At 49.7% G+C, this 22,773-nt stretch overlaps 1 protein-coding gene and 1 pseudogene across 7 annotated transcripts in view; one reads left to right on the top strand and one right to left on the bottom strand.

The window, feature by feature from the left end:
- The window catches only part of ZNF135 (zinc finger protein 135), a 34,579-nt gene extending 17,225 nt beyond the window's left edge, over positions 1-17,354 (bottom strand). The window contains exons 1-6 of one of the 6 annotated variants that reach the window (XM_078062902.1): positions 17,261-17,333; positions 16,347-16,474; positions 14,175-14,646; positions 6,653-6,741; positions 313-424; positions 26-100 (exon numbers count right to left, since the gene is read on the bottom strand). In XM_078062902.1, the coding sequence (XP_077919028.1) occupies positions 26-100; positions 313-424; positions 6,653-6,741; positions 14,175-14,544 (646 nt within the window). In that variant the 5' untranslated portion in view covers positions 14,545-14,646; positions 16,347-16,474; positions 17,261-17,333. Of the gene's footprint in view, positions 1-25; positions 101-312; positions 425-6,652; positions 6,742-14,174; positions 14,647-15,975; positions 16,218-16,346; positions 16,475-16,749 lie in introns of those variants that run through there. The other 5 variants (XR_013444191.1, XR_013444192.1, XR_004916133.2 and 2 more) reach the window with 5 other exon arrangements.
- LOC118533242 (uncharacterized) overlaps positions 1-22,773 on the top strand; it is a 45,978-nt pseudogene that overhangs the window by 7,440 nt on the left and 15,765 nt on the right. The gene's annotated exons all lie outside the window — the stretch shown is intronic.

Here is a 22,773-nt window from a genome sequence, read left to right as displayed (position 1 = left end):
TGGCCCTGGGCCCCCTTGTCCTCACCTGGGCAGGCTGCTGAGGGGACCCCATGCTGCAGCATCTTCAGTCTGTCTGCCTTCATGCTAGGAGGCTGAAGCCCTGGTCAAGGGGTGGAAACATTTGAGTGGCTGTTGCGGGGGGCGGGGGGACGGCGCGATATCAGTCCCCACTCCTGGTGTGCACAGTTTCTGGGGTAAGGTATAGAGTTCATCACCAAAGCCCCCCAACACTGCCATCAGCATAGTCAAACCCTTGCCAGACTTTAAATCCATTCCCAGCCCTCAGGATTGCCGTAGGACCCAAACACTCACCGAGTGAGCCCAGGGTGCAGGATGCCTCGGCCCCCGCCCTGGTGTGGGGACTCCGCTGGGGCTGGGCAGGCTGCAGCCACTCGCCCTCCTGGGGGAGCCCCAGCTCCGATGCCTGGAATGGCAAACACAGTCCTGCTCAGCAACTGCCCCACGCCGCCAGGGCTTGGAGCAGCCACCAGAGAGCCATCTGCCTAGTGCCACCACAGCAGAGCGACAGCATTGCCTCCTTTCAAAACCCCAAGAATAGTAAAACTAAAGCCACGGCTCCCCCCTCCCCAAAAAGGTGCCAAAAAAAAAAAAAAAAAAAGCCACCAAACCAATAAACAGTATTTAGTAAGAGTTTATTGTGCAAATAAAGAATAGTCTACGAACTGGGAGCTTTGAAATCCAAGACTGATAGGAAGCCTGGAGGCTTGTACAGTGAAAATGAGGAGGTTGTTTAACCTTCTTGATGATGGTTATTACAAAGGGGGTTTCCAGACAGCAGGGGCTGGCTCAAAGTGATTATCTTATACCGTGTTTAGGAAGATGACTTAAGTTTCTTTACTGATCATCAGAGGTATTTGCATGAGGTGGCCCAGGTTATGTTTTGCTTGTTTTGCAGAACACACTAAATTAAGTCTCACTTATGTGGTAAGTGGTTTTGTCTGCTCAGGGAATGTTCAAGTCTGGTCTCCGTTTTGTATTTAATTTTAACACCCCAAATGCACATTCCCGAAGGACTGTTACTAGGACTGGAGACATAATTCGAGGGCCCCCCTGTGCAAAATGAAAACGCAAGGCCCCTTTGTGATGGTTAGTTCTAGGAGTCAATGAGCTAACGGATGGCCCAATAGCTGGTAAAGTGTCATTTCTGGTATCTGTGGGGGTGTCTCCAGGGAAGACTAGCTTTTGTACTGGCAGTCTGAATAAAGATCATCCTCACCAATGTGGGTGGGCGTCACCCAAGCTGTTGAGGGCCCAAGTTGAACACAAAGGCAGAAGGGTGCATTTGTGCTCTCTGCTTGAGCTGGGACAGCCACCTTCAGCCCTAAGACATTGAACCCCTCCTTGATTCTTGGGCTTTGGACTCAGACTGAGACTCCTGTGGTCTTTAGACCTTTGGGCTTGAGATGAAATCCCCTGCCCTGGAGATGGCTTTCTGGCGTCTCCAGCTTGCAGATAGCAAATCAGGGACTCCTTGGCCTCCATAATCGTGTGAGCTAGTTCCTTTTAATACATCTCTCTCTATGTCTGTATAAATCCTACTGGTTTTGTTTCCGTGGAAAACCCTGAGTAGCACACCCTCACTTGAAAACCGCTGATGTTCACAGCAGCATAGCGTTAAACAGAGCACCCGGCCCTATGTAAGGACTGAGGTCGGTATCACCTGTGGGGTTCTGAACTGCTGCTCGCAGCTGCACTGTCCCTGAGAACAAGTCCCCCAGAGGGTGATGAGCAGCAATAGGGTCCACGTCTTACCTCTCACCCATCCCACCAACAGGCACACAAATCCCACACAAAGTGGGGTCTCAGAGCTTGCCGCTGAAGAGTGAGGATCTGAAATGTATGGCCCTTGCATCCGGGCTAGCCCTACTTGCTGTGTGGCCCTGGGCAAGGGGCTTTCCCTCTCTGGGCCTGAAAGGGGATATCTGCACAGCATGCTCAGAGCCAGGCACCTGGCAAGGGCTTGACAAACCTCCACTGTGGTGGCTGGATCATTCAGGGTCTGTGGCTAGAGGAAGAACACAATGACAGCCCTCAATACAAATGGACAATATTCAAGAAAGTGTGCTGGGAAAACAAGAAGTGAGAATCAACCAGGAGGTCAAGCACATGTCAGAAAGGCCTGTCTTAGGTTGGTCTCTGCTTTATGCTGCTCTCACCCACCTGGGATACAGGTGTGGGGATATAAGGCCCCCCAAAGACCCAGGCTGGGACTGCTAGGCACTAGGGACTGATGGAGGGAGGGAGCTGGGGATGGGGTGTGGTGGGAGAGAATTAAGATATGAGATTCTTCACTTTCAGGCTGGGAATATGTGGATGGTGTGTTTGGCTGAATTACTGATTTTCTGTTTCTTACTAAATACTAGTTTTCATTGTAAAACAGACATCTGTTGAATTCTCTAACAGTCACCAGAGGGGCCGCCATCTGCAAGGGGGTAGGCAGGAGTCCCTCTCTCTTTCTGGGACCTGACCACCTGAGACCCTCAGCTGCTGAGAGTCCCGCCTTCTCCTCAGTGGCCTGAGACCATGACCATGGATGGTGAGGGGTTGAGAGAAGGCTCAGGACCTGTGTATGTATGTGTTTGTGTGTATGTGTCGGGGGGGGCATGTTAGGGCATGTTAGTTCCCCTGACTTGGAAGCGTGGGCCACCATCCAGAGATGTGTGAAGATACTGACAAACACACGTGGGCCACGCACAGAAACCAGGACATTTCTGAGCCTTCTTTATAGCTCCAAACACAAAAAATGTCCCCAGAGTCCTGTTGACCGGGGCTCTGATCATTCCACGGACAGTGAGGGGCAGTGAGTGGGATGTGGGGCCCAAATCTGTTGTCTAACCAGCCAAGAAAAAGAAAATAAGAACAATGGGAAATGTGAATGCCAACCAGCTATTTACTGCTGTTGAGGGATTACTGTTAATGGTTTTAGTTGAGGCAGTGGAGCTGGGTTTATGTCTAAAAAAAGAAGAGTCTGGATGCTTTGCCAGGAGTGTGTGGGTGTGTGTGGGGGGAATATAGGTCAAAAGGTACAAACTTCCAGTTTTAAAACAAGTAAGTCCTGGGCCCATAACGTACAGCATGGAGACTATATTTAATAATACTGTATTGTATGTTTAAAAGGTGCTAAGAGAGCAAATCTTAAAAGTTCTCATCACAAGAAAAAATATTTGTAACTTTTTGTGGTGGTAGATGTTAATTGGACTTACTGTAGCTGATCATTTCACAAAATACATGCATATCAAATCATTGTTGTACACCTGATACTAACATAATGTTACACATCAATTATATCTCAATAAAAAATTAAAAATAAAAAGATATTATAGATTCAGTTGAGGAAAAAGAGTCCTTGAAGCCCAGGCCCTACTTGTGGGGAGTGTGAAGATGGGGTGTGAGCATGTCTGTGATTTCCGAGGGGAGAATCCGGGATGGAAAAGGGGTTTCCATCAACACATCTGGCCATGTGTCAGGCACTGTGGCTCATCTGGGGCTGACTTCTCCACCACGTGCCAGAAACAGCCCAGGGCCCATGAAACTTTTTGGAGAAACGAGTTTCTTGCAATATGTTTTAATGTCTTTTACAATCAGTCAGAAAAAAAAAATGAATATAGTGACTACTCCAGCCTGGAATATATTCATCTTTGTACCAAATGGTCGTAAAATATAACTTTTACTATTTTGTGGAAGCTCATGAGTATAACTTTGGTATGACTCTTATTGGACAAAAATTCTTAGGGCCTACGTAAGTCCGAATACAACCCTGGGTCCATTACTCTATTTCTCTACTTTGGTGTATGTAGTATGTATTCGTTTCCCATGGCTGCTGTAACAAATCATGACAAGCTTAGTGGCCGAAAACAACACAAATTTCTCTTACAGCTCTGAAGGCCAGAAGTCTGAAATCAGTTTCTCCGGGCTAAAGTTAGTGTCTGCCAAGGCTCATTTCTTCTGAAGGCTCCAGGGGAGAGTCTGTTTCCTGGCCTTTTCTCAGCTTCTAGACACATGCACATTCTTTGCCTTGTGGACCTTACTCCATCTTCACTACCTCTGCTCAGGTCACGGTCCTGTCTTCTGTAGTTAAACCTCCCTCCGCCTCCCTCTTATAAGGACACTTGTGATTACATTTAGAATCCTAATCTCCTTTTCTCATGGTCCTACCTTAATCACACCTGCAAAAAGTCCCTTTTGCCGCTTAGGGTAACATTCCCAGGTTCTAGGGGATGAGGACATGGACCTTTGGTGGGGCAAAAGGGGTTGGTGGAGGCATTTTTCAGCCTACCACATGATGTGTGTTTGAAAAAGTTTTATAAGAAGATATTTCCTCCTGCAACCCTAAAACAAGACAATAACTTTTTTCTTCCTGAGCCATAGCAGGTCAGAGATAGAGAGATTCACGCAGGTGAATTCAAGGTTGGGGATGATCTGCTGCTGATGTCTACGAAGGTACACAGGTGTTTCTTTGGTGGGCTGAGCTCTTCTGCAGAGCAGTGGGTGCGTTATTCATCTTTTGTCTCATGTTTTTGTTTAGATGTCTTTTTTCTGTTGTTATTAACTAAAGAATGAAAATGGTCTCCAGGCAGAACATAGTAGCCAGAGAAGAAACAAGATTCAGACTAGTGGGTCCTTCAAAAAACCAGGCATGCAAATCAAAAAACCTCAGAATGATACTAGACCCCAGCATCATAAGAGGGGGTGGTCTCTGGGAACACAGAAGGGACTGGACTTTGGCTTAATGGGAAATATTATCATTTTTTAGTGGTTCCTTTAACTTAATAATATAGAATTGATTGATTGTGTGTGTGTGTGCATGTCCAGGTCTGTTAATTTTAACATGTATATAGATCGTGGAACTACCACCACAATCAGGACCAGAAGGTTCCCCACCCAGGGAAACCTCCCTCCTGCTACACTGTATGGTCATTTTCCCTCCACCCGGAGCTCCTGCCTGGCAACCACTGATCTGCTCTCTCTGGCTGTCATTTTGTCTGTTCAAGAATGTCATATAAATGGGATACCTTTTGAGATTAACTGTTTTGACAGCATGGTGCCCTTCAGATCCATCCAAGTTGTGTGTGAATCAAGAGTTTCTTCCATTATATTGCTGGGTAGTTTTCCATGGTGTGCAGGATAAATGACTGTTTATCCAGTCACACGCACATGTGGGTTGTTTCCAGTTTGGGGCTATTACAAACAAAGCTGCAGTGAATATTTGTGTCCAGGTTTTTGTAGGAACATAAGTTTTTGTTTCATCTGGCTAAACACCCAATCCCAGGAGTGGGATTGCTGGGTCATGTGTCACGTGTATACGTAACTTTGTAAGAAACAACCAAACGGTTTTCCAGATTGGTTTTACCACTTCGCCTTCCTACCAGCAATGAAACAGTGCCAGTTTTTCCACATCCTCGCCAGCACTTGCTGCTGTCCCTCTTTCTACTTCTAGCGATTCCAGTAGGAGTGTAGTGATACCTCATCATGGTTTCAATTTGCATTTCCCTGATGGCTAGTGATCTTCAGCATCTTTCCGTGTGCTCATTGTAACATTCCCATTTTTAAAAGGGAAGCACATGACTCCTATTCTTTTTCTCTCTGAGCATGGACATAGAAGACAAAAGGAAGCCAAAGATGCTTTGAGGTTGCTTGTGAATGGAGTGGAGGGGCTTGGGAGGGGAAGATGGTAGTATTGGTCATGACTGAGGGAGGCCACACGACCCCCATATAAGAGAGAGGTAGGATGTCTCAAGGACACCCAGACTGACAGTCATGTGCAGGGGATGAAGGTCCTGACAGGTCTTGGCATTGGGGGTTAACATGTGAGAGAGTGGCAGATTAGTGGGAGACAGAAGGGGCCTGTGGTCTGAAGAAGGGTGAGGTCACAGAGGCCACAGGAGGTGAGTGCAAGGTGCCTGATGCCAGAGGAAGGGCGAATCTGCCTGATGCCAGAGGGAAGGGAATGTGGTTTGGTTTTTGTTTCTTTTGTGTTTTGCCTGTTAACAAATCTACATTGTCTGGTCCCCACTGTTTTAATCACTCTAGTCTGTGCTGGGGGCCTGTCCCCATCACTCTGTGAGCTCCAGCCACACCAAGTTTCCCTTGGTCCCTGACATACACCATGGTCCCCTCTCACTTGGGGCCTTTGCAAGAATAGATCTTGCTGTCAGGGATGCCCTCTTGGAGTCTTTCCCAGCCCCTCCAAGAATCCACAGGCTTCTCGGGTATGAGACTACTACAGATACTAATACTACGGATGGCGTCTGGGCGGGGGCACCCGAGCTCCTATGTGGCAGCAACAGAAATCTTTCAATATACACAGCATGTGGTTGTGGATTATACACGAGGATGGGGACCTCAGCATCTGGCTGGTGCCTGGTAAAGGACTAGCAGAGGGCCTGGGTGGAGGGGGATGAAGGTGGTCTGCAGCAAAGCACAACCCTATTAACTGTATTTTGCCCAGCACTGAGCTGCAGCAAGTTCTGGGATTTGTGGGACAGGTGAGAGGTGTGGAGTTCAGGCTTCCTGGGAGTGTTGGGACAGCCTTGCACAGAGCGTGGGTGGGATGTCCTTCAGCCTGTCACAGCATTGATGCTCAGGGTGCCCCAGGAGTGTGGGAGCATGGAGCCAGGGGCCCCGGGCTCACCTGGGATGGGTCTTTCTGGGACCTCGGGCTCTTCCCGTCTTCCTCCTCGCTGATGCTCTTGTCCTGGTGGTCGGTGAGAGATACCAGAACTGGGCGGGAGAAAGGGATGGTGAGAGGCCTGTGTGACCCAGAGCCCCTAAATCCCCAGATTTCCTGCACGGGGGGGCAACCAATCCCAGGAGCATCTCTGAAGACCCCAGGGAGGCCAGGGCAAGAGCAATAGTATGCCACCGCCTTTATCCTTCCAACAAGCTTCAAATGCAGCCCCACCCCCTGCTCCAGACCTTTCTAGGGCTGCCAGTCATGAGGCCCCGGTGACACAAGAAGCAGCTGAGGACGGGTCTTCTCACCCAACACTCCATGCCCATGTGTGCCCCTGAGAGGCCCATGAGGACATTTCCTGCAGTACTGACTAACATGGAAAGCCTGGACAGGGGCCTCATCCCACAACTGGAATCCTACTGAAGTGGAATGCAGTCAGGTAGCAAAGATAGTTGAAGCAGGGCCCCATGGATCTAGCACAAAACACATTGGAGGGGGACAAAAACCAGGGCAGGATAACAGTTACAGAAGGACACCATTTATAGGTTTAGGACATGGGAAACAGAGCCATACACTGTTATGGATACAAAATAAGAGGAAAAAGTACAAACATGCACATGCAATGAGAAATTCAAGGCCTTGCCCCTCTCTGGGGCAGCAGGGCGAGCTGGGCAAGAGGAATGTGGAGGAGACCTGCACAGTGGACCTAGTGAACTCCACAATGTGTCATTTCTTTAAATAACAACCTAAGTTGCCTTTCAGGAGGTTAGGCTCTGAGATGGCTTCATGGCAGTTACATGGATGTTCATTATAGTACTTTTCGTACAGTTTTGTAGGCTGAAAATGTGTTCTATAAAAAGCAAACAGTTGCTTTGGAAGGCAATTTGGCAGTTCCTCAAACAGTTATACATAGAGTTACCATATGACCCTGTACTTCTCCTCCTTAGGTGTGTTCCTAAGAGAAATGAAAACATGTCCACACAAATATCTGTATGTGAATGTTCATAGCAGCATTGTTCATCATAGCCAAAAAGTAGAAACAACCCAAATGTCCATCAAATGGTGAACAAAGAAACAGTGTATATCCATCCAATGGAATATTATTCAGCCATAAAAAGAATGAAGTACTGATATATTTTACAACATGGATGAACCCTGAAAACCTTATGCCAAGTAAAAGAAGCCAGACACAAAAGGCCACATATTATATGATTTCATTTATATGAAATGTACAGAACAGGCAATCCATAAAGACAAAAAAGTAGATTAGTGATTGCCAGGGGCTGGGGGGAGAGAAGAATGGGGAGTGACTGCTAATGGTCTGAGGTTTCGTTTTGGGGTGAATAAAATGTCCTGGAATTAGATGGTGATGATGGTTGCACAACTCTGTAAATATACTCAAAAATCACTGAATTGCATTTTTTTTTAATGGGTGAATTATATGGTATGGGAATTATGTTTCAATAACATTACTTTTAAAAAGCAAACAGAAAGATAACATTGCCAAAAACGGCAGAATAGGGAGCTCCCAAAATCAGTCCCTCCCCTGAAGCAATAATTAAGCCAGCAAAAACTTTCAGAGTTAACTTTTTGGGAACTTGAATTCTGATTAAAAAAGAAGAAGAAGAAGAAAAGAAAACAAGGATGAGGGAATGCTTAGTAGAAAGAAGCTATTAAATTTCAACTAGAAGGTGTTGTGGCATTTTTACTTACCCGCCTACCAACCCCACTCTGCAGCTAGGAGGGGCTGTGTGAATGGCAGTCCATCTTATTGGTGTGGCTTGCTGAAGCCACAGGGGACAGGACAGATCTTGTTCCCAAAGCATTGCATTTGTATGTTTGTCTGGTGACCTGTCTGGTGACTCCCTGGAGGATTAGTTCGGGGGTTTACCTTTGTTAGGCCCTCTCAGAACCCTCAGGACTGGAGTGGCCTCCTGAGCAGCATTTGTCAAAAGCATTTGAAGGCATACACTAGCCACAACCACCTGGGCAGGGATGACAGATGGAGCAAACAGCAGAGAGACCAAAAAAGCCTAGGAAAGAACAGGCTGGAGAAAGAGGTACATGTGGGAATAAAGGCTTTACCAGAGAGTCTAGCAGGCCATGCATATGATCAGGACTAAACACATGGTAGGAAACATGAGAAGATCCCAAGCCTTCCTCTCTGATTGATCTTTAGGCCCCATGTAACCAGGAAGTCAAGACTCAGGAGAGTTGTAAATGGAGAGGCTAAGCATTGAAGGAGTACCTCAACTCAGAGCCTACCTACAAAAACCAGGAGGGTTTTGTTTTGTTAGCTCCAGTCATTTAAGGAAATTTCTGTCACATCTCTGGCCAAACACTAAATTAATGAAAGAGAAACTTTAGTGAGCACACACAATAAAGAATGTAGCATTTACAAAAATAGTTTAGAAAAGTTTCCAAAATAGGGCACCTGAGTGGCTCAGTCAATTAAGGATTTGCCTTTGGCTCAGGTCATGATCCCAAGGTCCTGGGATTGAGCCCTGCATTAGGCTCCCTACTCAGCGGGGAGTCTGCTTTTCCCCCTCCCTCTGTCCCTCCCCCTGCTTGTGCACTCTCTCTCTCAAATAAATAGATAAAATCTTTAAAAAAAGAAAGAAAAATTTCCAAAATAAAACACTTAACAACCCACAGTAAGCAGCATAAACAAGACCTGGGGAGGGAAGGGAATCTGATCTCCAGACTTATCGCATTATATTATCAAATATTAAAAATGCCCAGCCCCAACAGCAAATTAAGAAGCATGCAAAGACCCAAAAAGATATATCTCATTCAGAGGAATAAAAAGAAATTAACAGAAACTGTCCCTGAAGAAGTGCAGACATTGGACTTACTAGACAAAGATTTTAAATCAACTGTCTTAAATACCCTCAAAGAGCTAAAGGAATCCATGAACAAAGAACTATCAAAAATCAGGAGAATGTTGTTCTCAACAAATAAAGGATATCAATAAGGAGAAATTATATAAAGGAGCTGAACAGAAATTCTGGAGCAGAGAAGTACAATAACTAAAATGAAAAGTTTGCTAGGGGTATTCAACCTCAGATTTAAGCTGGCAGAGAAAAGGATCCGTAAACTTGAAGATAGATCAATTAGAATTATACAGTCTGAGGAGCAGAAGAAGAATGAACAGGGACTGAGGGACTCGTGGGACGCCATAAAACATACTAACAGATACATAACAGGAATCCTAGAGGAAGACAGAGAGACAAAATAGTTGAAAAAAAATGGTGGGAAACTTCCTAAAATAGATAAAATACTCAAATCTGTATATTCAAAGAAGCTGAACAAACTCCAAATAGGATAAACTCAAAGAGATCCACACTGAGACACACTATAATCAAACTGTTATGTGGTTCAATACATCAAAATCAAGCTATGTAATGCACCATATTAGTAGACCACATGATCATCTCAGTTGACGCAGAAAAAGCATTTGATATAATCCAGTACCCTCCAATGATAAAAACATCGTAATTATGAGGGACTGAAAGCTTCCCCCCAATCAAGAACAAGGCAAGGATGTTTGCTGTTACCACTTCTATTCAACATTGTACTGGAAGTTCTAGCCAGAGCAATTAGGCAAGAAAAAGGGGGGAAAAAGTCATCTAAATTGGAAAGGAAGGGGCACCTGGCTGGCTCAGTCAATAGAGCATGCAACTCTTGATTTCAGGGTTGTGAGTTCAAGCCCCACGTTGGGGGTAGAGATTACTTAAAAATAAAATCTCTTAGGGCACCTGGGTGGCTCAGTTGTTAAGCATCTGCCTTTGGCTCAGGTCATGATCCCAGGGTCCTGGGATCGAGCCCACATCAGGCTCCCTGCTCAGCAGGAAGCCTGCTTCTACCTCTCCCACTCCCCCTGCTTGTATTCCCTCTCTTGCTGTCTCTCTCTGTCAAATAAATAAATAAAATCTTAAAAAAAATAAAGATAAAATAAATAAAATCTCTTAAAAAATAAATACATTGGAAAGGAAGAAGAAAAACTATCTCTATTTACAGATGGCATGAGCTAATAAGTGAATTCAGCAAAGTTACAGGATACAATATCAACACATAAAAATTAGTTGTTTCTATAAAACATCAATGAACAACCCAAAAAGGAAACTCAGAAGATTTCATTTGCAACAAAAAGAATCAACTCTACTTATAGAATCAAAAAGAATAAAATACTTAGGAATAAATTTAGCCTGGGAGATACAAGACTACTATACTACACTGAAAACTGGGAAAACTACTTCTGAAAGGAATTAAAAGAAAATCTAAATAAATAACATCATTGATTATTATTATTAATAAACACATTCTGCGTTCATGGATTGGAAGACTTAATACCGTTAAGATGGCAACACTACTTAGTGATCTATAGGTCCAATGCAATACCTATCAAAACCCCAACAGTCTTTTTTTCTTCTTTTTGCAGGAATGGAAAAGCTGCTTCTAAAATTTATATGAAATTCCAAGGGACCCAGAATAGCCAAAACAGTCCTAAAATAGGACAGTGTTGGAAGACACATCCCTCCTGATTTCAAAACTTACTACAGAGCTACAGTGCTGGCATATAGACAGACATACAGAATTAAAAGGAATTGAGAGTCCAGAACTAAGCCCACATATCTTTGGCCAACTGGTTTTTCACAAATGTGCCAGAACCGTTCAGTAGGGGAAAGAAGAGTCTTCAGCAGTGGTGCTGGGACAACTGGTAACCCACATGCGGAAGAACGAAGTTGGACGCTTTCTTGTACAGGATACCCAGCAGTGCCTGCTACCTGCCAAATGCCCATCCTTGGTTCTTGCTGCTGTTTCTGCTCACCCACACCTTCCCCTCCTGTATTGGCTGTGCACCCACTAGGTGTCTGGTACTGCCCACTCTCCAGGAACCACCTGAAGGTGGATGCAGAGCTCTTGATCTCATGAGGCTCACATAAACTAGGACAGAGAACAGACACACAGGGAAAGGATAAACCCTATAAAGTCACAGAGAGGTGAGGACCCTTGAGAACATGAGTGAGGTCCTGCGTGGTAGCCTCTCAGAGGGATGGATGTCTGAGCCAGGCCTAGATGATGAGCTGGCTACCCCTGGATCCACTGAGGGTCAAGGCTTCAGGGCTGTTATAGGGAGGTGAGGCCCTAGAGGCAGATGATCAAGGCACACAGCCAGGACAGGGATCTGGGGTCAGCCCCACTGCCGGGCTGACATGGGAGGAGCTGATCACTCCCTTTGCTGCTGTGTGGACAGAGGATAGGATGATGGGTGTGGGGAGTGCACGGAGCTGGGCCTGACATTAAACTTTTGATTGCTGAGGCATCCATTTCAAAGACCTCCATCTGGAATAAACATATTTGCAGCTGTATGACAAAGCTACTAGCAAAAAACCAGATAAGGAATTGGGCTGCCCCCACTCATGGAGGTCCCTCATTCAGAAAGCCTTGGGTGGTCTAGATAACTGACAGTTTGGGTGACTCACTTCTCCCTACTCACATCCTAATTCCCACTCTTCTGCTTTAAATTAGCCACTGTAGTCTTTAGACTATACCTCTGAGACCCTAGACAGCCTCCCCCCAATAAAGGCAGGGCCCCAGGTGCAGGCTCTCTCTCCCAGTGCTCTCCCTCTTGTGCCTGAGCGCATCAATATCAATAAGTAGGCTGTAATGGGCATGACACTCCTCTGCATCCAGGTGTACCGCTGGGCCAGAGGGAGGGATACACCATGGACTAAGATGGGGAGAGACTTGTTCTGTTCAGTTATTTTTCCAGACACCAGCCATCAGGGACTTCAAGTGGAAATATTGGGTCTGTCTTCACCCTGCACTTGCACCACGGTGACTGGAGAGGGCCACCCACAGGAAAGAGGAGAGCCAGGCTCCTGCTGGATTCCATCTGGGCTTCAGGCACCCCACCCACAGCCCTGCCCCAGCCAGCCCCTAGGCTCCCTTCCCTCAGTGCACATCTCTTCCTGCTCCTTCCCATTCTACACCCGCTGCCGGGAGCTTCCTTTCCCAAGGAATAAAGCCCAATCTTGAGACAGCAGCATGCAGATGCCTCCTGCCTGTGTCCCTGACTTCCAGGCATTCACATGCAGGTAGAGATGCCTTATCAGGCCCGGCCACCGGCTACTCCAACTACCTCCCTGTCCATAGGACCACAGCCTGGCTCCATGCAAATTATGTACGCGACCCCCTTGTTGAAAAATGATAGGGAACCTCAAGATGGCGACAGCAAAGCATTAACACCAGCCTGGGCCTCCTAAGCTTGAGGCCCTGGGTGCTGTATGGGTCCACCTAGGGCCAGACACAAAAGCTTTCTGGCCCCTTGGTTCCTGGAACAGTGAGTTCCAAGGGCCACTTTATCTGCCTCGCACGTCTTCATGATTCCACAGGAACCTGGGAACAAGACTCCGTGACGCCAATCAGTGCCTTCCAACTTGGACTATGCTCTTGCCTCTGCAAAATGCAACATGCAAAACTTTCCCGAGCATGTTAGCCTGCTTCCTGCGGGCAGTGTGGAGACCTGGGAACCCTGTTTTCTGTAGATTTCAAGGCTTTTCTGAACCTAGGGTCTGAAGACACCCTGATCACAGCACCTGTGCCAGGCCCTGAGGGTTGACCTCCTCCAGATGTGATGGGTCTGCACTTCTGTTGACATTACTAGGAAAGAGGGAGCCCCATTCCTTGGGACTGGGGCTTGGGAGGATGGCAATTCTACACAGGGTCACAGGGGCAAGAAAGCATGAGGACAAAGCCCCGGCAGGAGAAAGGGGAGCCGAGGGAGAGAGGCGGTGTCAGCTTCACCTGCAGACCTTGCAGCTACCTGAGACCCCTCTGTCTGCTGAGCTCTTTCCAACACCTGTTCTGTGACAACTGTGGACCTAGGCGTCAGTCTCCATAACCAGCTGTTGGGCCTTTGGGACGGGTCTGCGCCCCATGGACTGGATGCAGGGGAGGACTAGTAACCTCCGGGACTCCTCGACAGGACCTGGGGTAGGGGGTGGGGGGACATGGTTCACAGCACCTCGTGTGGGCTGAGAGACCCGGGGTCCTTCTGAGGGAGAGCAGACAAATGCAAAGCCACAGGCCAGATGGACACATGGTAAAATGGAGAAATCCTCAATTACCGACTGAGCGAGAGAAGTGAGGCAGACAGAGGCGTGCAGCACAATGACATTTATGTAAAACAAAGAAAAACACAGGTGTGTGATACGACAATGTGCACTGGCGGACATGTGCAGGCAGGGGGTTTGCTCGGATGGCCTGGGGCGCCGCTGTCGGGAGAGGGAACGGGACAGGAGCGGGTGGGGGGTGGGTGGGAGCAGTGCTGGGTGGATGCGACACTCTGAGTCCGAAAGGAAAAAGAAGCGCGATCCTTGGGCACCGGGCCACGGAGACATTGGCCAGAACCCAAACCCGGCACCTGCTCCCCCCGGCAGCCACTCGCTCTTAGGGATGAGGCCCGTCCCCTCACCTTCCTGCTGCGACATCTGTGTGAGGTCCTCCACCAGGGTAGCGGCCTCCCTGCAGGTTCGGGGACCCTGCGACTGCACCCAGGTCCTCATCTTGCTGGGCAGCGCACCCAGGAACTGCTCCAGCACCAGCAGCTCCAGCATCTGCTCCTTGGAGTGCGCCTCGGGCCGCAGCCACTGGCGGCACAGCATCCAGAGCTGACCCAGTGCACGGTGTGGCCCGCCTGCCACGCGGTACTGGAACTGTCGGAAACGCAGGCGCCAGGCCTCAGTATCCCCAGGGCTGGCCGGCTGAGGAGCCCCGTCCTGCTCCCCCAGGGCGGGGGTCTGGGGATTCCTGGGGGAGGCGAGGGCTTTGGCCAATGGGAGCATCTCTCCGGCCTCAGGGGGCAAGCAGGCTGGATCCCAGGACAGTCCCAGCAGCTCCAGACAAACCCAGGTGGCAGCAGGTGGATGCAGTCAGCAGTCAGGGGCCTGCAGAGAGGGGCAGGCGCAAAGTGGCCACATCAGATGGTGGCCACCACCTTGCTCAGGACTCCCCTCACTCCCCCCCTCCTTGCCCTGACCTCTAGTTCCCAAGGAACTGACCTGAGCCCTCCCCATCTCATTCTGACCTAATCTCCTTCCATATGACCCTCATGGGTTACATCGTGTTGAAGACAAGGCACTGGTCACCCCAGGACCTTCGTACCTGCTGTTCCCACCCACACTACTCTCTGATGTTCATCCCAGCCCAGCTGTCACCACAGCAGGATGTCACCATGCGCTGGCTCAGGCCATCCCCCTTTTCTCATCTTCATTGTGCTGTCTTCACGACTCTTACCTCATTGTGAACGTATCTCATTTCCTTAACTTAGCATACATCTGCCTCCTTCGCTCATTTAGTCATTCAACACATGGTTTACTGAGCATCTAGGGGAACTGGATTCCTGCCCCTGGGAGTAGCCAGCACTGCCCCTCAGAACTTCCTAGGGGGTTGGAAATGGTCTCCATCTGTGCCATCCAGCATGGTAGCCACCAGCTAATATGTGGCACCTGAGCACTTGAAATAAGGAACTGGACTTTAAATTCCCTTTAAATGGAAACAGCCAGATATGCTATGTGCAACAGGGGCCTCCTGCCCTGCCTCTGCTGTCTTTCTTGCCCTTTCTAAGTTAAGGCTGAGGGAGGAGGCGGTGAGGAGGACAAGGGGGGAAAGAGACTTTAAAAACAGAGGGAAAGTGGGAAGGGCAGTGAAAAAATAGCACTTTGTGCATTTTCTAAGCTTCCCACAGTGAACATATAACTGAAGAAAACAAAGTTGTAAAAATAAAAATGAGCAGATTTTTTTTTTTTTTTAAACACTTGTCCTGTGTGCTGATCCAATGGCGAAAGTACAAACTCGCACCACCTTTCTGGAAAGGACTATGGCAGCTTGTATATCAAGACCATTCTGGAAGTTCGCATGCTGTGGAATTTATCTGAAATTGGGACAAAGATTTAGGCACCAAGAATCACAACAGAAGTGCCCAACAGTCAAGCCTGGTGAGATCAACTACCCTCCCATCACATGGCGCAGAATTTATGACTGCAAAATGCACGGTAACATAACATGCTCAAGGGAAGCAGACGTGACATACAGATGATATGAGGTACAGGGGAAAGTGGGATGTAAGATGGTATATGAGCGTCCCAAAAAGGGCCGCTGGGAAAGGCCCAGGGGCGGCCAGCCAAGTGCTGTGTTCTTCATACTTCCCTTAATCTCCCCCAAATGGTATATTGATGTTTGACCTTCATCATGAAGGAAAAAAAAAAACAAAAACATTTAGGAAGGATTTTTAATGACATGGGAAATGCTTATGACAAGTGGAAAGTGGAGGAGTATTCCATGTGATCTTTCCTTCTTGATCCTCTGGAGAACTTTCCATGTGCACGTGTGTGGGTTTTACAATCAGGGAGGGAGGCGCACAGACGCAGGGAGGGCGACTCACGAGGGCCGAGCCCTGTCTTCGAGCCTGCTCCTGGCCGGCAGCCTGGCTGGGCGTGTACAAGCTCCGTCACCCCTGCTGAGACCACAGGCAGAAAGACTCATGCTGTCCTAACACTTCCGTATGTGTATTTTTGAAAGAGAACGGGCCCGTCTCGCAGCTTCACAGGTTCGAGCAGTCCTCGTGCTCTGGGGTCTCAGACCTTACCCTTCTCTCCGGTGAGCAGGGAAGTGCGCCCCAGGCAGATTCTCCGGGGTGAAGACCCGCAGCCCCTCAGCACCCTCCAGGGTCCTGGGACGAAGTCTACGTAGGGAGAAGCTGAGTTGATGGGGGACCTAGAGGGGTAAAGGGGCTCCTAGCTGAAAGCACCTAAGGCCCGTGGGCGGCTGTCTGGGGCGCATGTGGGGTCTGGAACAAGCGGGAGACCCAGGCTGACGAGGGGGCCCGGAAGATGTAGGGGTCTTACGCTGATGGGGGGCGTGAGGTCTACATGGGGAGTACCGTGCTCTTGGGGTCGTGGAGATCCACTGTGGGGTAACCCGGCTTGGCGCTAGGGGGTCTCTGAGTGTCACTTGCAGGGCTCAAAGCCACATGGACAGGCCAGGCTTACCTGCGCGGGGCACCGAGATCTGCCGCTGACACACGGTCAGGTTCTGGGCTGCCGGCTGGTGGGGGGAGGGAGGGCCTGCGCTGGGCCGAGTGGGGTCTGGAGCGCACAAACGGGGGCGAGGGGCTTTCCGCCCCGGCGGACGGGGAGGGGAGATGCCACCGGGCCGGGGCTGGGCGGAACGGCGCGCCCCGGCCCCCTGCCCACCTCCACCTCAGCCCCCGCGCGTGGCCCGCGAGGCTCGCCCGTCTCCCTCATCCCCGGGGACCTCGCGGCCCCGCGACGGCTTCCCTGGCCCGGCTCGGCCCCGCCGCCGGCCTCGGGCTGCGCCTCCCGCCCGAGCCCGGACTCGTCTCCGCCCGCGCTTCCTCTAACGCGATCCCGGCCAGCGCCCGCCGACTCCGACGCCCTCGGCCCGCCCCGCGGCCCCTTCCCGCGGCCGGCCAGCCCGGCGGGCGCACTGACGGACGAGGGACAGGCGGCGGGACGGCCGGACGGGCCGCGGCGGACTCACCGCGCGCGGGCTCCGCTCCGGCCAGGGCCGCTCCGTCATGGCGGCGCCTCGGCTGGAGAGCGAGCCGAGCCGCCGCCGCGCGGACTACAACTCCCAGAACCCCGCGCGCCGCGGGCGGCCGCCATTGGTCCGTAGAGGCGCTCAGAGTCGTCCCCGGCGGGGACGCACCGGGCTGCGCGGGCCAATCGGAAGCCGCCCGGAACGGGCATCTTGGCCCTCGCAGTGCCCCGGAGTTACCCAGGCCGGATGCGGGCGCCATGGCAACGGGGCACGCCGCGCCGGAGCGAGGTGAGGGCGGGGGGGCGGGGAGGACGGGCGGGGCTGCCTGAGCGAGGCCGTTGGGCTCCCTCAGCGCAGCGTCCGGGCGGGACGGAAGCCAGCAAGTGCGTTTGATCGACGTGGTGGTTTGTTTGCTTCACTGTGGGAGGGCCTCACGTTTGGTCTGTTTTAGTAGAATATGTGCCAGTGTAGGATTGTCTGTTTTAGTAGAATATGTGCCAGTGTAGGATTGCCGGATTTCGCAAATAAGTAATACAAGAGGCACAGTTGGGCTCGAGTGTCAGATAACAACGATGTTTTTTAGTATTAGTGTTTCACATTTAGTGTATTTTTTAAAACCTGGACAGTATGTAGTAGTATACGTGATTTTCGGTGTAGCTATGTCCCACAGTAGGTTGCCAGATTTGGTAAACAAAAATGCAGGATGCCCACCTGAATTTAAATTCCAGGTAAACAATAAATACTTTTTAGTATAAGTGTGTCCCATATTTATTATATTTTAAAATCTTTTTACTAATACTACATTTAGTATAACTAATTTTTGATATATGTATGTGTCAGAATAGGATTGCCAAATTTAGCAAATAAAAATATAGGACAAGTCCTAGTTAAATTTGAATTTCAGATGAATAATTTTTTAGTATAAATATGTCCCAATAGTATATTTTGGATATACTAAATAATAATACTAAATACTATGTTAATTACGAACAGTGTATCTTATTATTATTTGTTCTAATAGTATATTTGGGACATATATATTTTTTAAGAGTTTATTTATTTGACGGAGAGAGAAACAAGCAGGGGGGGTGGGAGAGGGAGAGGGAGAAGCAGGCTTCCCGCGGAGCAGGGAACCCGATGCGGGGCTCGATCCCAGGACCTGGAATCATGACCTGAGCCGAAGGCAGACGCTTAACAACTGAGCCACCCAGGCGCCCCTATTTGGGACATATTTAAACCAAATTCTAATACCAAATACTCTTCTAAATACTATTGCTATATTTTAGTATAAGCACATTCCAGTAGTATTTTTGGAATATACTATACTAAAAAGTTATTATTTATCTGAAATTCAGATTGGGGGCAAGGTAATGATTCAAGGGGGTTTCACAGCTCTGGGACTGGGCTCAGGGTGGCTGTAGCTGCCCAGTGCTGAGATGCAGTAGCAGGAGGATGTGAGTGGGATTGGGGACCTAACAAAGGAGATGGGAACCCCACCTCCCGGAGCTTTGGACTGAATGCCATTTCCGCTGGACAGCAGTGCCCACCAGGTGCTGTTTAGGTGGGGAGTGAGGGGAGCACATCAGAGAGCAGGACTGATGTGGCTTTGACCTTGGAGGGCCCACAGTTTATGCCCCAGTAAACAAGTAAAGCAGATGCTTGCTGGAAGTATGAATGCCTTAGAAAAAATAAAACTAGGCAGGGAAATATAAAGTCTCAGGAGTGACAAGAGGGGCTACTTAGCTGTGTGGTCAGGGCTGGGCCTCTGTCTCATCTCCTGCTGGACGCTGGTCCCTGGAGTGTTGTAGTCAAGCAGCTGCTTGCTGTGGGCAGAAGCCACAGATGGGACAATAAAATCCAAGTGCTGAGGGCTCATTATTCTCCTTCTTGCAAGTTATGCACTTATAGTGACATGAGTTCCCTGGCTCATTTTCTTGGTAGCTGAAATTGGCCTGAACCTTTGGACTTCTTTATGCATTTATAACTCTGCAACGCACCTCAGGACATTGCCCTTGAGAGAACATTCACTTAGTTTGTTTCTAGAGCCAGAGTGAAAGGCATCATCATCATTAGGCAGCTTGGATGCCAGATCCACTGGGAGGCAGTCTGGTACCAGACACAGGTTTCCAAACATTTTGTAAGCAGCAGAAACTTGTCCCAAATGACACTGAGGTAGATCACTACGTAAGTTAGCTAGAAGCTGTGCTGTTGTGATCGCCAGGGGTTGGAAGGAGGAGGACTGCAGAGTGCACCAACAGGCATGGGGTTTCTTTTTAGGGTAATGAAAATGTTCTGGAATTAGTGGTGATAGTTGCAAAACCCTGTGAATATGCTAAAAAGCACTGAACTACACACTTTAAATGGTTGAGTTGTATGCTGTGTGAATTATACATCAATAAATATCATTAAAAAGAAGCAGAACTGTTTGGGTTGTAGGAAGATCTGGTGTGGCCATATCACACTCAAAAATCAACTCCAGATGAATCCGGGACTTGAAGCCAAACACAAAATATTAAAACTTTTTGTGGGAGATATTTGAAGATATTTGAGTTTTGGAAAACATTTGGCATCTTCCAGTTCAGCTGACCATCTGCACACCCCGACTCAGGGATGCTCAGGCACACTGTCAGAAAAGCCAAACACTCACTGGAGAAGGAGGGGTGCGTTGTGCTCTGCTCACGTGTGCGATATTCTACACCGGTGAAAAAACGTCGTCCACAACAGAAGCCAGAACACTTGTTCTGCAAAGGGCCAAATAGTGAATATTTTTGGTTTTGTTGGCCATATGGTCTCTATCACAGCTACTCAGCTGTGCTGTTGCAGCTCGAAAGCAGTCCTAAACAATGCTCAGAAAGACAGGGTTGGCTGTGTTCCAGTAAAACTTTTTTTTTTCTTTATGTAGGATTGACCTCATGACCCTGAGATTGAGAGTTGCATGCTCTACTGACTGAGCCAGCCAGCCAGGCACCCCTCCAATAAAACATTATTTATCAAAGTAGGCAGTATTTTGCCTTCAGGATGTAGTTCATGGACCCTGAATTACAACATGGATGAGTCCTTGCCTCGTCTAGAACATCCTTGCCCCAGATGGCAGATGGGGCCTCCGCTCTGACATCAGCTCCTCAGAGAGGCTTCCCTGACCACCTCAGCTAAAGCAGCCCCAGAGAGCTCTCTCAAGTCCCCTCTGCTTAGTTCTTCCTGGCACCTTTTACTTTTTAGATTATGTTTGTGTTGATTTGTTTTACTGACTTTTCTCTACACAAGGAAGTCTCTTGTGGAGGAGACCAGATCAAGGGCAAGTAAGAGTTGTATGGAGGGCCCAGAATACATGGGGAAACTGAATTCCTGGTGGGTTTTCCAGGTCACTCTCAGCTTTTGCCTTCAGGAGTTGATGGAGTAGGCGGCGTATTAGCTTTCTGACTTAGGTCAGAAAGCGAGAGGTGCATAAGCTTGAAGCAAGTTAACCCTTTAGACCAGGTGGAGTGCCATTACAAGGTGACCATGTCCCAGACTCTGCTAAGTAGGGTGACTGCCACCCCGCCAGTGGCCCAGGACTGAGGCTGTCCATGGAATGTGACGGAACTTGGGTGGGTCAGTCCCCAAGCTCTGTCCTGGCTCATGTAAACCCGAGAAGCAGCCTGTGCCTGAGCCCCCACTCCACGCTTCCCTCGTTGTCACTCCTCCCCTCCCTGCCCAGGTCAGTTACTCACTCACCCCACCAGCCTTGGCGACAAGAGCCAGTTCCTGTCCTTCCTTCAGACCCTGGCCAGTGGCCTCATGTGCTCCCGCGGCCCAGCTAGTGGTCCACTTTGGGTGGCCCTGAGTGAACATCTTGGCCCAAGATGAGGCTTGTTGGAAGCCTGGCATCTCTCTGGCCAGCTGGGGCTAAGCCAGGCCAGCATCTGTGCTGAGCCATCTCCATGTCACTCGCAATGAACACTAGAGAAGATGGAAGCCATCCTCTAGGAGACCGAGGGCCAAACACCCACTAACATAGTAGCCCTCCTGAGCGACTTACTCTGGGACCATGAAAGGCTTGCTAGGCCCAGCGAATTGGGGCAGGTCAGGGTCAGCCTCACCTCCCCCTGCCCAGGCCCTGGCTGATGTAGGAAAGACGTTAAGGTTCGAAGCTGATGGCCAAGAAAGAATTCTTGAGACGTCTTTGGTGCAAAAGGGTGGTTTTATTAAAGCACGGGGACAGGACCTGTGGGCAGAAAGAGCCGTACTGGGGTCGTGAGGAGTGGCTGATTATATACTTTGAAGTTGAAAGGGGGTTAGGGATAGTGTGAGTCTCTAAGGAATTTGGAAGCAAGGTTTCCAGGACCTTGCGGGGGCTAGCTATTGTTGGGAAAGGGTCATTTATTACCGTCTAATAAAACCTGAGTCATGAGACCCTTCAGATGTATATCGGTGGGCTGTATGCTTGGGGGGTGATTGCCAATGTGTATCTTGCGGGGTAGAGGTAAAGGAAGTTTCCAAAGGAAATTTTGTACGTTAAAGTAGACTTATGGGGTCCTGGGTGGGGGGGGTTGGGGGCGGTCAGGCTAGGATTGTCTCTGCCCTCAGCAAAGTATTAACTTCGGGGCATCTGAGTTCCTAGAGGAATGTCACTCTGCCTGGTTCAAGGACTTGTCAGTGGGCTGTAGGGAGTAAGGAAATCTAATAATTTTCCTTCTGCCTTTATTTCCCACATCATTGGCCACCCCTAGTGATTCCCGGACCCGGCAAGGCCTGCTGGAGCTGGTGGCCCGGGGCAGAGCCAGGGCTGGTCTGAGTCGGGCACGGCACACCCCACAGCTTGCCAGACCGGGTGACCCCAGGAGTATCCAGAACCTCACCAGGCTTTCTGGGCCGGGTGGTCTGGGCCAGGTCCAGGGCAGGTCTGGGGCAGGACCCAGAGACCCTGATCCTGCAGGCCTAGGGCAGGCCCCACATCTCCCGTCCCTGCAGGAATTGCTGGGCTGAGTGGCTGGGGCAGGTCAGGGGCAGGCAGCAAGGCCCAGCACATGCCGGCCTCGATCACCCCAGATCGTGCAGGACCCGGTGGGCCCAGAGGCTGGGGACTGGTCCGGGTGAGGCCCTGTACACTAACACGGTGCCAGCCCTCACCACCCCAGTGTCTTCTGGGACCTGCAGGGCTGGCTGGGCCTGGAAAATGGGGGTAGGTCCAAGTCAGGCCCCACAGCACAGCATTCTGGCCCTCTAGCTTCTCCTGGACCCTGCAGGGCTTGCTGGAGCTCACGGACCGAGGCCATTCTGGGTCAGGCCCCACAAACCCAGCATCACGCCCACCCTGGTCCTCCGACATCTCCTAGAACCTTCAGCACTGGCTGGGTCTGGAGGCTCGGGGTGGTCTGGATAAGGACCCAAATGGCCCACACCTGCAGGCCCTAGCCAGCCTGGCATCTCCTGGAATCTGCGGGGCTTGCAGGGCCCGATGGCCTCAGCGCCACGCACCGTACCCCATGCTGGCCCTAGCCATGCCCAAGGTCTCGGGGCGCCGCCCAGATCCT

This window comes from Halichoerus grypus, chromosome 15 (genome assembly GCF_964656455.1).
Source record: "Halichoerus grypus chromosome 15, mHalGry1.hap1.1, whole genome shotgun sequence".
Classification (NCBI taxonomy): domain Eukaryota; kingdom Metazoa; phylum Chordata; class Mammalia; order Carnivora; family Phocidae; genus Halichoerus; species Halichoerus grypus.
Note: the sequence above shows the minus strand (reverse complement) of the source record. Positions and strands in the feature narration are given on the sequence as shown.